This window comes from Desarmillaria tabescens (genome assembly GCF_030435595.1).
Source record: "Desarmillaria tabescens strain CCBAS 213 chromosome Unknown EV420scaffold_5, whole genome shotgun sequence".
Lineage (NCBI taxonomy): Eukaryota > Fungi > Basidiomycota > Agaricomycetes > Agaricales > Physalacriaceae > Desarmillaria > Desarmillaria tabescens.
The window spans coordinates 1,249,919-1,262,789 of record NW_026848304.1 but is presented as its reverse complement, the minus strand read 5'-3'; the positions used below and the strand labels follow the sequence as shown (position 1 = coordinate 1,262,789).

General features: G+C 47.4%; 5 protein-coding genes across 5 annotated transcripts; 3 read left to right on the top strand and 2 right to left on the bottom strand.

Moving 5' to 3' along the window:
• Positions 1 to 8: 8 nt before the first annotated feature.
• Positions 9 to 2,061, top strand: EV420DRAFT_1514401 (methionine aminopeptidase 2-like protein). The gene is made up of 11 exons (XM_060471813.1): positions 9 to 85; positions 156 to 282; positions 348 to 486; positions 542 to 840; positions 893 to 1,038; positions 1,092 to 1,188; positions 1,236 to 1,402; positions 1,450 to 1,502; positions 1,550 to 1,658; positions 1,721 to 1,801; positions 1,849 to 2,061. Exons 2-11 carry the CDS (start codon positions 174 to 176, stop codon positions 1,909 to 1,911), a joined length of 1,263 nt encoding a protein of 420 aa, XP_060336494.1. The 5' UTR covers positions 9 to 85; positions 156 to 173; the 3' UTR covers positions 1,912 to 2,061.
• Positions 2,062 to 2,198: 137 nt separating this feature from the next.
• On the top strand, positions 2,199 to 4,628 carry EV420DRAFT_1514399 (Alpha/Beta hydrolase protein). The gene is made up of 7 exons (XM_060471812.1): positions 2,199 to 2,566; positions 2,619 to 2,749; positions 2,805 to 3,096; positions 3,150 to 3,230; positions 3,292 to 3,513; positions 3,565 to 3,851; positions 3,903 to 4,628. Exons 1-7 carry the CDS (start codon positions 2,335 to 2,337, stop codon positions 4,470 to 4,472), a joined length of 1,815 nt encoding a protein of 604 aa, XP_060336493.1. The 5' UTR covers positions 2,199 to 2,334; the 3' UTR covers positions 4,473 to 4,628.
• Positions 4,629 to 4,938: 310 nt separating this feature from the next.
• Positions 4,939 to 7,106, bottom strand: EV420DRAFT_1514393 (glycosyltransferase family 15 protein). The gene is made up of 11 exons (XM_060471811.1): positions 6,883 to 7,106; positions 6,504 to 6,835; positions 6,315 to 6,454; positions 6,220 to 6,260; positions 6,109 to 6,161; positions 5,985 to 6,058; positions 5,872 to 5,934; positions 5,726 to 5,818; positions 5,573 to 5,673; positions 5,356 to 5,521; positions 4,939 to 5,298 (listed from the first exon to the last, which is right to left on the bottom strand). The coding sequence occupies exons 1-11, from the start codon at positions 6,940 to 6,942 to the stop codon at positions 5,249 to 5,251; spliced, it is 1,173 nt and encodes a 390-aa protein (XP_060336492.1). The 5' UTR covers positions 6,943 to 7,106; the 3' UTR covers positions 4,939 to 5,248.
• Positions 7,107 to 8,192: 1,086 nt separating this feature from the next.
• On the top strand, positions 8,193 to 9,473 carry EV420DRAFT_959478 (ATP11-domain-containing protein). Its single transcript, XM_060484156.1, has 3 exons — positions 8,193 to 8,384; positions 8,445 to 8,628; positions 8,681 to 9,473. Exons 1-3 carry the CDS (start codon positions 8,224 to 8,226, stop codon positions 9,362 to 9,364), a joined length of 1,029 nt encoding a protein of 342 aa, XP_060336491.1. The 5' UTR covers positions 8,193 to 8,223; the 3' UTR covers positions 9,365 to 9,473.
• Positions 9,417 to 12,423, bottom strand: EV420DRAFT_1514386 (P-loop containing nucleoside triphosphate hydrolase protein). Its single transcript, XM_060471810.1, has 10 exons — positions 12,243 to 12,423; positions 12,129 to 12,211; positions 11,692 to 12,078; positions 11,101 to 11,637; positions 10,730 to 11,047; positions 10,375 to 10,678; positions 10,223 to 10,323; positions 10,047 to 10,169; positions 9,593 to 9,993; positions 9,417 to 9,544 (listed from the first exon to the last, which is right to left on the bottom strand). Exons 1-9 carry the CDS (start codon positions 12,400 to 12,402, stop codon positions 9,829 to 9,831), a joined length of 2,178 nt encoding a protein of 725 aa, XP_060336490.1. The 5' UTR covers positions 12,403 to 12,423; the 3' UTR covers positions 9,417 to 9,544; positions 9,593 to 9,828.
• Between the last annotated feature and the right edge of the window lie 448 nt (positions 12,424 to 12,871).

Here is a 12,871-nt window from a genome sequence, read left to right as displayed (position 1 = left end):
GTGTCATAAAGAAAACAAATGCGTTCGTCGTCTTTATCTCCATCAGAAATATCGACCAGTCTAACTTTCTCACAGCCCGATACAGGTATGTGGCTATTTCGCGCCACCTGATCTTTGGCCAATAGCAATACGCACGATTACTCATTCAGTTGCAGCCCATCGCTCTCTTCAGTATGAGCTCCACGGTAGCTGCAGAGCACCCTGTACCCGGCAAGGAAGAACCCGAAGTTGACGAAAATGAGATCGAGGATGTAGAAGAGGATCATAACGGTGCCGCGAACGGTGCGTCATCTCAAATCCTTATACTGAAACCCCCGTCGTTTACTTTCTATCTTGCTTCTGACCAGGAGACGCAAAGAAGAAAAAGAAAAAGAAGAAACCGAAAAAGAAAAAGATAGAACAAAGCGACCCTCCTCGCATTGGTCTCTCAAAGTTTTACCCTGACGGTATCTATCCCGAGGGTGAGCTCCAGCCATATAAGGATGAGTGCGTGCAGCGATATACTCTATGCTTTACTTGGACTTATCTGATTTTGGTTTAGTAACACCTGGAGAATTACGTCCGAGGAGAAACGATATGAGGAGAGAATGATCAACGAAGATCCGGAGGCAACGTATCAAAATATTCGAAGGGCGGCACAAGTCCATCGACTAGTCCGCAATCATGCTCGAAAATATATTCGGCCCGGAATGACTATGACAGAAATTGTCGAAAATATCGAGGACGGAACCCGGGCACTCGTGGAAGAGAATGGACTTGAATCTGGAGTTGGTTTCCCAACAGGCGTCAGCTTGAACAACTGCGCAGCTCATTACACTCCCAATGCTGGTGACACTCGAGGCACGTTTTTCAGCTTCTTTCGCGAGTAGAAGGCTCATGTCCGCAAATGTAGTGCTTCAGCAAGGTGACGTCCTGAAAGTGGACTTTGGCGTACACGTGAAAGGACGGATACTTGATTCCGCCTTCACAATGACCTTTGATCATACTTATGATAAGCTTCTCGAAGCTGTCAAGGCTGCCACTGACACTGGCGTCAGAGTATGTCCTACGCATTGCCTCAATCATGCTGCCCATATCTGATTATTCTCCAGGAAGCAGGCATTGACGTTCGCCTCGGCGAGCTTGCAGGTGCCATCCAGGAGACCATGGAATCTTATGAGGTTGAAGTTGGAGGCAAGGTTTATCCTGGTGCGTTCTATCCGTGATTTCAATGATTCCTTTCTGAAGGACTCTAGTTAAACCCATCGAGAACTTGAGCGGTCACTCCATCAACCCTTATCAGATCCATGGAGGAAAATCAGTCATGCTAGTCAAGAATGACGATCAAACCAAGATGGAAGAGGGCGAATACTTTGCAATCGAGACATTTGGTTCTACGGGCCGTGGTCGGATCATCGAAAGTGTAGGTCTCGTATTTCCATCGGTCTCCAATGTGCTGACGGATCGAAGGGAGATTGTTCTCATTACGCGAGGGTGTACGATGCGCCGCATGTGCCATTGAGGTTGGTTTCATGTTCCTCATCACAGGCAATCACTTCATTTCAATTAGGTTAACTTCTGCAAAGTCACTGTTGAAATCGATCAACAAGAATTTCGGAACATTACCGTTTTGTCGTCGCTACTTGGACCGCATCGGCGAGAGTAAATATTTGTTGGCAGTACGTTCACTATATGTGATGTTAATTTTAATGAAGTCTTATTTTCTATCTCTGTTCTGTAGCTGAACCATCTAGTATCACAGGGTGTCGTGCAGGACTATCCTCCGCTTTGTGATCAACTTGGATCCATGACAGCACAATTTGTACGTCCCAACTTTTGCGAAGCTGTATTGTATTCATCTTGTTTCAGGAGCATACGATCTTACTACGGCCAACTGTGAAGGAAGTCGTGAGCCGTGGAGAGGACTACTGATGTGTGATACAAGTAAAACATACCGTTTCCTGTGCGTCACGTATACGTACGAATCGGATCTGTCCAGAACACTTTTTTTCCTGCTGATCGGAGCCTTTTTTTAATGCTGAACAGTGAACACGCGCGTTGACAGATGATCATAGTCCGATTGAACAGCGGTCCAGAACAGAAAAAAAGGTTTGACGCAGCGGAAATCACCTGCATGTTCGCATAAGGAAGATGACGCCGTGCCCAGATCCGGCACGGCTATACTATTAGGGGCTATTGCTCTCCACACATCTGTGTTTCTCGCCTGCCGCTTTGCTTCTAATATAACACACCACTCAATCTTCCTTGTCCTTTCCTTCTGCCGCCTGCGCCAGTTGAGCACGGTCTTTCACCCCTTTCCTGCGATTGTCTACCGCAGTACAACCTCTTTGCTCTATGTCTTTCATCTCGAGTCCTCGCATCGGTGAAACATGCAACAGTTCTTGTGCAACCCACTGTATCATCCATGAAGCGGCGCGAAAACAAATCCATGCCTTAATTGATCACTATGCGACACCAGGAGTGGCACCGCCTTCCGCGCGCATGCTACCCCGATTGAAGATTCAAGACAAGCCTTCGCTCAGATTGTGGGACTGGTGGAAGTATGGATGGTTTGTAGCGACTAAAGGTGGGTTTCATCCTGTTCCGTTTCTCGCCTTCGTATTTACTTTGTTCAATAGCAACTCAGATGACTGGAGATGTGCTAACTCATGCGTTCTGGGGACCCCGCAAGAAGTCGTGGGGTATTGAGATGACCTTGATTTCAGGCTTTATGCGTGGCGCCGGACGTCACACCGCACTCATGGACCTTGTAGGCGCAAACTTTTTCATATTTAAATCCTGATATTAACAAGACTATTATCCAGCCTTCTATTCGTCTTTTCATGGGCCTAGGAGGACTTGCTCCTCTCCCCTCTGACGCACTCGTTACTCCTGTCACCTTCCGCGTTCGAAAGCGGCGGTTGCGAGGCATCCTTGCAGATTTCGATAGCAAAGAAACCGGGCGTCGGGAACTATCTGGGGAATGGGTTGTTGCAAAGAAGACTTGGCACAGATTACAGTCAGAATGGAAGGCCTCCCAAAACAGTCGTAAAGGTCCCGGTCAGTCTCCTAGGCCAGGAAAAAAGACTGAGCGGGTCGTGCTATATATTCACGGAGGTATGTGGAAAATAATATTGTTTCACGTGAAAATTAGATCTCACCCTCAAAAGGCGCCTACTACGTTGGTAGTCCGGCATCTCAAAGGCAGATTTCTGTACCCCTGGCTCAGCATACTGATGCGCGCGTTTTTGGCAAGTCTACCCAGTCCCTGGTCATCAGATCTAGCGCTCTAATACCGTTTGATACTTGTAGCCCTTGATTATCGGCTCGCACCTGAGAGTCAATTCCCTGGCCCTCTCCATGATGCCGTAAGCGGGTATCTGAGGCTGGTCGAAGATTTAAACATCCCACCAAGTAACATCATCGTCAGTGGCGATAGTGCTGGTGGCGGATTGTCGCTTGCGTTGTTGTTGTACTTGAGGGATAACGATTATCCCATGCCTGGCGGTGCCATCCTAATGTCACCGTGGGTCGGTAAGCACGCTGCCGTTATATCTTGGCTTCGCTCAACTGGCTTATCTATAGATCTGACCATGAGTTGCGAATCATGGGATTCGAATGCGGGGTTTGATGTCATTCCTGTCTTCTCCCCCGTGGATTATATGAATCCCGTGGCTCAATATTTAGGCCCCCACGTAGAAAGATATTTGACCCATCCATACGCAAGTCCATTATTCGGTGATCTAAGAGGGCTTCCTCCTCTGCTCATCCAGTCTGGTGACTCTGAAGTGCTAAGGGATGAGATAACTTTATTCGCCCACAAAGCTACCCTGGCTGGTGTCGAAGTACGTCATGAACTCTACGAGGATGCGGTCAGCTTTTTTGCTATACATATGCGTCCAGCCATTCACATCCCTATTCAGGTCCATGTTTTCCAACTCTTTCCTTTCCTCGAAACTTGCGCTCGTGCATTTATGTCAATGGACGTATTTGTCCATCAGGTCCTTCCTAGCTTCGAGTGTCGATATCCTCAGGTCATTGCTTCTAATGCAGAAGAAGTCATGGCAGTTGAAATCAACAACGACAACTCCGTTGTCCTGAACTGTGAAGGAATCGTCACTCCTGTTGCAGCTGAAGGGTTCAAAGAAAAGATGGAGTGTTGCACAGATGTTGACTGTGCCCCATCCACGCCTCCATTGACCTCCGATGGCGGAACCAAGCGAAGACCACCCCCTCTCTCGCTAAACAATCCACCTGGTCAGCGCCCGAAGTCATTCCATGGTACGGTACCTGAGAAACACAACGGGAACACGACCCGATACATCATACCTCATCCTGACTGGGAAAGTGTACCCGGTCAGGCTCCCTCTCCTTCGCTTCGTCGCTCTTTCAAGCGGACGACCAGCTATACTGATATTTCTCGTCTGATTGAGAATTGGACCCATTCCGGTCCAGCCAACCAGACACTGATGTACAAACATCCGGAACCGTAATTCTTTTGACCTTTATTAAGTCTGCCTCTTTAATCAACAAGCAGAATAATCGTTGTAATTATATCCAACGGCTGCTTTACATAGTATTGACATAGTGTATAATATATGTAAATCGCTTCAGTACGATTCCCAATACGAAATTTATTCAGCTATTATTTATAATATCGACGGGAAAGTGGGATTTCTATGAGTGACATTCAAAGACGAGTCCATGGAGTCCATGACAACGGCCTTTCAGAGATATTCCCATCTTTGGCAGAGGTCGATCTTCATCCAGGTCAGCATATTTTATGTGCTCAGTACGAACTTACATAGTACGAAGCATACCGAAGGATGAGGTCACGAAAGATGTTCTTGGATATGACCTCTAGGACCCAGTGGGTAAAGAGTTCTGTGGACGTATAGTCGTACGATCTGCGTGGGATAACAAGGTCATGGTATACACTTCTGGCGCTCTTAAACTAAAGGGCAGTAACCGCGTGCTGTGAGAAGCCTCGTATATTAAGTACCTGTGATTACCTATGATACAGACTGACTCTTGTACTAGAATAGTCATGCTAGGAAGGGCTATGCTTACTCAGGTTGTTCTTTGGTCTCTCAGGTCATGTCTAACAAGTTCGTCTGCATATTTGCTTATCAGCCTTTGCCTCCGCCATCAATTGCCACACTCCTCGACAGTAGGTCAACACTCTCGAACATTGTCCGACCATCCAACGCCTGAATTCATGTCCCAACTATAGTACAATGACAGATAAGTTATTAAAGAACGGAGATGATCACTCGAATAGTTTTTCGAATCTGCGAATGCACGATTGAGGACGGTAATCTGTCACACACATTCAGTGGTTAGTACGGAACATGGACACAGCGTGGAAACCTTCACCTATGTTTTCGCCGACATTACAATCGCAGTTCATCTTCTCCCTATCATCTATAGGGCAATGTTGGAAAGGTTCATGGCGGTAGCCGATGTCGCGGAAGAAATGTAGTTTTTCTTTGGGTGAGAAAAGCGCTGCTGCGATGGAGTGGACAGGAGCATCGCCCCATCGCTGGGAATACAAACTTTAGGAAAGCCTCTAAATAGATAATATGCAGCATACCTCGTAATAAAAACCACCTTTAGATTCTAGATAGTCGAAAAACTTTTGATACGCTTCGCCCCTCCAGAAGTCCATATCGGCGATCTCGAAGTTACTCCAGACTTTAAGTTGGTTGAGACAAGCTGCACGCGGAAAAGAAGTTGGGCAACGTACAGTGACATAGGTTGTATGATTTTCCATTGTTGTCGCTAAGGTAATCCATTGCATTGGACTCTGAGATGTATTGAGGGTATCGCTTCATGAATTCTAAAATCACGCGTATAGTTTGAGTGGGAAGAATGAGCAGCATGATAGTTTACCCTTCACGGTGGACCATAGAGTGGGAATCGTCTTCTCCCATTCAAGGAACGATATTGTAAAGCCTATATATGTCATAAGAGGTCAATATTCCCGAAGGCAGTCAAGCTCTCACCATATATCTTGTCGTTAACCTTCATAAATTCGAAGGGATCGTACGTGACGTCGCAGAGGATCTTGACGTCGGGTCTATTTATAATCTGTGAGCCCAAAATACACATCTTGAATTTTGCACCCACTCGACTCGCCAATAGTAGCGATATGGTTGAAGCAGTGGATGGCGGAAGAAGAACTTTGAATTCCTCATTCTAATCAGTTGAATGCACAGCAAGGTAGTGGTAAAGACTCACACCAGAGTTAAATCTGCACATATTTCGATATGGCACGCTATCTACGAAGTGTAAGACGTAGAACAGGTGCTCCCTAAGGATATAGAAACACGTACCAGCATAGATAATCTTGGCAGCAGCCATTTTTTTCCGCCCCGCAGCAGCTAAGGATTCGTCTATCCAATGTGGTTGATACCAGTGCTCTTTGGGTATTAGCCCAAAAGAAACAGGCGCAGAAATTGCTGCTGATATCCGACTGAGAAGTAGTCAAGTATTGTGGAGATCACAGAAGACGAAAAACAGACCTTTTGAAATCATCTGTAAACTCCTCCTCGTTCAAAAACACCCAAGGATACCCAAAACGGTGATTGAAACGGTTCTCCACGAACCCAATGCTGGAAAGGGCGCCATCGATATCTGAATTTCGGCATAACATGACCATTGTAGCGTTTTCTTTCCCTTCTCCACTAGGTCGCGGTGGCTTTGGAATAGATGGGAGGTCGGTCAGCTCAGAAGGCACACCTACTTTGACAGTGGCAGTGGGATCCGGAGTCTCGACGTCAATTATTTCGGTGTTCATCGCAGCTTGCCAGCTATGGTAACCTCCAAGCAGGTAGGTCGTGTATATGACGGCAACCTGAATAAAATTAATCGACGGCCACAAAGAATGAAATTATTGCTTACTACGGCGACGCTAATGAATCCATAGCGTTTGCGGCCTGGAAGAATAGTGGGTATCCTCATACCACCCAAACCGTAGGGTTACAGTATGTCGCTTTTGGAGAAAGGACTGTGTGAATTCCTCGGCCACCATCACCTGCGCACATATATATATAGCGAGACTGCGCAGCCGCAGATATATTTTTAGGGTTACCGATGTCCGGAAATGATTAAAAACGCACAGACTACTGCACAGTACAGGGCCAACAACCCCCAGAAGTTGAGGCAGTTCTGACTGAATCTGCTAGAAATTCAACAGCCATGCAACAGCGAAATTGAGGCACGAAACTTCCGCTATACGAGGGGCTGGTTGCTGCGGACCGATGATCCGTCAAGAATCGACGGCCACCCCTGTCCTATAAAGCTCCATCGCCGCCTACAATTCCAATTCCACAATTCTACCCTTCGAACACAACTTTTGTCCATGGCTTCACTTTGCCACGAGCGGTTTGAATGTTGGCAATGGATATAACTGCTCCTCCTTCACCTTCTCAATTTACGGGTCCTAAATACAATGTTAACTTGGCTAATATACGACGGTCGTTCAAGGATGTGCCGGCTCCGGTTGTCACTCCCCGACAGCCTAACACCACCGTTCCCTCAGCAGAGTCTTGCCGTGCATTACTCCTCCCTTTCCATGGAAAGTTGGCCCGGGCACCTTACGCATTCTCCGTCGGCTTCACCCGTGCACAATCCCCAGGTCAGCGTTGGTGACAGTGCACCCTTCTGCAATTTTGTTGCTATGAAAGCATCCAAGGCCATACAATGATGCAAGGAATGAACACTCACCGCCTTCAGTGTTCACGAAGCAGTTCATCTCCGCTCCCAGGGGCATAAGAGCCTAAGAGGCAATTTTCACGTAAAAACTCAACTTATCCCCGCTTTGATTAATGCCATGGTTTCTCGGCATTCGAAGTTTTCGCACCTGGTGTAAAGCAGAGATTCAGCACTTTCCTACGATTAACCATTCTGTCCTCTTCACGTATCAATAATTTCTTTCTCCTTTGCCGATTGCGATATAACAACCTGAACCAAGAATAAGTCCATGCCCAGATAGTGATAAAAAACTAGCTGCTACTTCTATCCTTTGAATCTTAAGGATTTTCTCCATTTCCTCTACAAATCTAATGGACACCGGTATTTCCACGCCCTTATTCATAGGACGTACGGGCCCGGGCCCTATACCTGCAACAAAAATTCACGCCGACACCCGATCTGATTGAGCTAAAGAGGCAAATTGAAAATAAATAAATATTTTTGATAATTATTGGGAGTAACCCGCCATCCGCGCCGTTGCTAAACACCATGTCTCGACTCGAAATTAGAACAGCTTTGCGACTGTTCACTGTGTCTTGTCATCCCGGGACTTACCGGCAGACAGCATTGTTGTCGTTACGGGGATTGCACAGTGGCTTCTTAGATCGAGAGGCAAAATATGCCGAGAAGCTACGCCTCCGCGCTCAGCAGTAAGGTGAACTTATTTGCACATCATAGCGTCTCTCAATATGGATATGAATATCCTACAGGACCGGACTAAGCGTAGAAGAGCTTAAAGCGAAAGCGAAAGAAAGTTTAGCGGAGCAAAAGCATCGTGAACGTCAAGAACTATTGGCATCCCGACCCTCATCGAAATTGACATCCATCGAGCAGGCGTCGGGTACACCAGTCGAAAAAAAGTCCGAGACGCGTAAAGACAGTGCGCCAGTCAAGGTGTGTACCTTGTGTCGAACCTGGCTTTTAGTTGCTTAATCATTTTCATCAGCCGCTGTCGGATATTCTGAATATTCCTCGTATCTTGAAGACTACGCCGGAGCAACTTTCTGCATTATGGACAGCTTACCATGCTTCACGATCTGACGGCACAGGTCGCGGGTTCCTTTGTGCAGCCATTCCTTTCTCTCTTTATAAGAAGATGACGACCGTGGCCATGAAGTACCCTTCGTTCATCATTCCTTTACCTCGACCAGACACTGAAAATCCCGCGGACGAGAGCAAAATGAATTATGAATTCTTCTTCATGCAATGGGACTTCCATCACTCTCCGCCAAGTCCCACTTGTACCGACGATCCATTTCAGACACTTTCACCGGATGTATCCTCGATCCCGCCCATATCGACGGTTCTGTTCACGCCTCTCCAGGAATACAAACTTCGCACATCCTTTGCTACCCCATATCTTGTTTTAACACACTACACCGATCTGGTGAACACCCATGAGGTCGTTCTTTTGAGGGGAGAGATCACGCCTTCGACTGCGGATGGAGAGGCGAGATATATGCTGCGTCAAGAGGACGCTCAATTGTTAGCCATGGGGATCCAGAAATTCTATCTTTGGGGAGAGAAGGATGCTGGTCCAGACGGCGAACGGCTGCTCACGTCCTTCCATGACCACCCAGAGGAGTTCAAATGGGAAGAGCTTCTAAAGCTGTATCGCGAGACCCCTTGACCTCGTAATTGCCCATTACGATTGAAAATAGCATTAGATCTATGCACGAAATACGAAGCTATCTACCGCCCCGCAAACCGACGAGGCTGCCCGTATCCCCCGCTCGCAATCCGTCTTTCTGTTGCCGCGGTGACCATATCTATCTGTTCCTCGGTTACAACTGCATTTTTACCAAGAAGCCTGTAGAAAATGAGAAATAATGCAGTAAAGCGAGCTGTATGAGCCTACCGCTTCTTTGGTTTGGCCGCTTTTTGCAACGTTGCAGTTGCTCCTGCAGGTAAGTTGCTCCTCCCTATTGACATAGTTATGGCATATTCAGGGATCGGTGCACACTTCGGGAGCTTGCCTTTAGCAATCGATGGAGACTTCGGGCGGGAGTTGTCAGGATCGCTCTCGACATCTTCATCCAAGCTTGTCAGGTCAGAATCCTCGTTGGGCGAGATCAAACCGCCATCGTCAGAGTTCTACATACAAATGAACACCCCCCATTGTGGAGCATAAAAGCTACTCACACTGCGTAGCTGATTGCAACCAACGGGAGCGAGCCTATCTTGCTTTACGGGACTAAATAAACCTGCTTGGTGAAGCATGTCTATCTTTGCATCTGTTTTAAGGTTGTTCTGGTCAATCTACAAAGTGGAATTATCAGAAAATATGGCGCGTAAAGAATAGAAAGGGGTACCTCATTCCGGAGCCTCCGTTCGTACATATTCTCAACCTTCCTCATGCGCTCTTCCATCTCCGCCATTACTTCTTCCCGAGTATCAGCCTCTATATCAGCACAGCGAAGCTCTGCTTCGTAAAGCTGTTAACTGGCTGTCAACTATACCGGTCTGGTTTTAAGATGAAACAGCTTGCCTGTAACCGTAGGTGATCAATCTCCTCAAACAAAGCATCTACTAGGGGATTTGCAGGATATTCATCTTCGTCTCCATTATCGCTACTCTCATGTTCGTCAACTATAAAATCTCATCAGGTGAAAGCAAGACAAAGTTCCTCGAGGCGCACACCTTCCAGCACTTCAAGGACGGCTTCTTTGGCCTTCTTGCCATTCCCGGGTCCACCGGTTGAAATTGTGACTTTCCGTCGCGTCGGCTTCGGCACAATGTCGGGATCTCGCATTGTCAAAGGCCCAAGTTGCTTGATGACATTACCTGTGGTCTTTCCAGGACCAACGTTCAGCATTGAAGGAATTTGTTGCACGGGTGCTGGTGCTGGTGTAACATATACTTCTCTAGCTAAAGCAGCAAACTTCATGACATGAGAGTTTTCGTCGTAACCTGTGTCGAAAGGGTTGACATTGACGATCATGACCTTGGTGTTGTATCATCAGCCAAAGCCACCAAAAACTTGCCGTGGACATACGGTTCTGCCATCGCCCACGAAATAATCCATCAAAGTTTCCGTGAGTTTGCTGTGTCTGAAGGGCACGATCGCTAAAGTTTTCTTCACATCACGCGTATCCATTCGCATCTGTGTCCCAACTCCTTCTTGGCCAAGGCTCATAGCCAATTTCCGCTGGTTTGATCGCAGAACTTCAAGGCATTGGCCAAGGACCATTAAAGACTTGTTGATGCTGCCTGCTTCTCTGAGCCGATCACCTGTTGTATGGGTATGCTTTGTTCGTTCAGAACCTGCCAGGTCCACAAGTGTCAGTCGTGATATCTGCAAGCTCGTTGGGTCCTGAAACAAAGGGTGTTGAATGAATCGCAAAGTACTGCAACTAAATTCCTTACATTCTTTTCGCCTCGATGACCCCTCATAATCTTTATAATAACCATACCGTGACTACGACTACTTTCGGCATTTGCGAGGGTCCCAAAAACGCGTCGATGTAGCTGACCGAGCTTCACAAGGGCCTTCGCTTGTGCCGCTGTATCAACGCGGAACTGTCTGAGCCCTGATATGTACTTCCCTCTGGCGTCTGAATGAGCATCGTCAGAAGGTGGTGATGCTTTCAAGGTGAGTGCCTTTCGCGTAAGCAAAAGAGCCTTAGAGCTTCCGGAACGAGGCAAGGGTTGCGTAGCCGATTCGTCTTTGACTGAATCCAGAAGATCATAAATCTTTTCGTTATAAACCTCAGCATACGAGAGCCATATACTGTACTCATAGTTCCGGTCGAGGTTGAGTACCGTTGGATCGATGTCTGTGTCGAAGGAGGTATCGACTGGATGCCCAAGAACCTCAGCCACAGAAGGCTCTGGATGTAGGGCGAGAGGAGCTGTGTCTTGAGCATCGGATAGTTCAACACCATGGAGACGTACAGGCCGATACTGAATGAGTGAGCTATAGAAGGGAGACGAAAAAGATGCTGGTTAGGTGCATACCTTTGCCTTTCCCCGAAGACCCTCTGTACTATTAAATAAGACGTCCAGACTCCTCGGCAATATGCCGGCACTACCATCCTGGGTTCCGCCCTGGATGGTGTATGTCTTGCCGGAGTTTGTAGCACCATATGCAAACAGTAAAGCGTTCTGACCTTGCAGAGCGTCACGGACCAACGGAAGTGTCGTGTTTTGAAAGAAGTCGGACTGGGTGGTGTCAGGAGTAAACACGTGGGAAAAAGTGTAGGTAGATGAAGGCATGACACTGGCTCGATACCTATTTTGCTGGTCATTCAGATCTGCCATACGAACGGTCGTATTGGAGAGGCAAGTGAGATATGGAGTACTGGCTTCGTCATCACCAAGATGTGGCCGGATCCTGAGATACGCCTTTCAAAGGAATAGTCAGCAGGAGCCTTTTCAATGTGACAAAGACAGACCATTATCGGTTCTTGTTCAATACTAGGCTGAGAAGAAACGGTCTTGGTTTTGCAAAGAGTTTCCGGATTTGATGGGGGTTTCGCTGTAGATGTGTCATTGTTCACTGCGAGAACTTTGCGAGTTCGTCTTCTTGACGGTTGGGGCAACTGCTTTGGTAGCCGTTGTCGTTATCGCTGTAGTTTTTGAACGGGTAGATCGAGTGGTAGGCGGTACCGGTGCCGGTGTCCTCGTCCTTGTGGATGCTCGAGTAGGTTGTTTAGCTCTGTCGGACATGATGGATGAGCGCTGAGCAAGGATTGCGATTGGTGTCGGTGGTCATGTTGTCACGTGTTAGACGCGACCGCGCATTCTATCACATCATGTGATATGTGACAGTCAACTAAGCTTCAAAGTTGGCTCATCGCACTGTCAGTGTTACCGGCGTCGTCACACCCGCCTTGCTCACTATTGTCCGCCTTCTTTTTCTTTCTTTTTTTCCCGGCTCTTGTGCTCTCTAAATTTGTTAACCAAGTTCATTCTATCGTCTTCCTATCTCTGTGATCATGGGCATCAAGGATGCAGCGAACCGGCGAAAATCTATTGCAGTATCTAGCCATAGGACTGGCAGTATGGCGCCAAAGAGTCGCCGGAGAGCGCATAGTGTAGTTCCCAGTGAACTGAGCCCTTTTGCACGATCTCGGTTATCAGCGGTGCGGGACGTGCTTTCTTGGACAATGGAAAACTCATGGCATTTTCTTTCAGG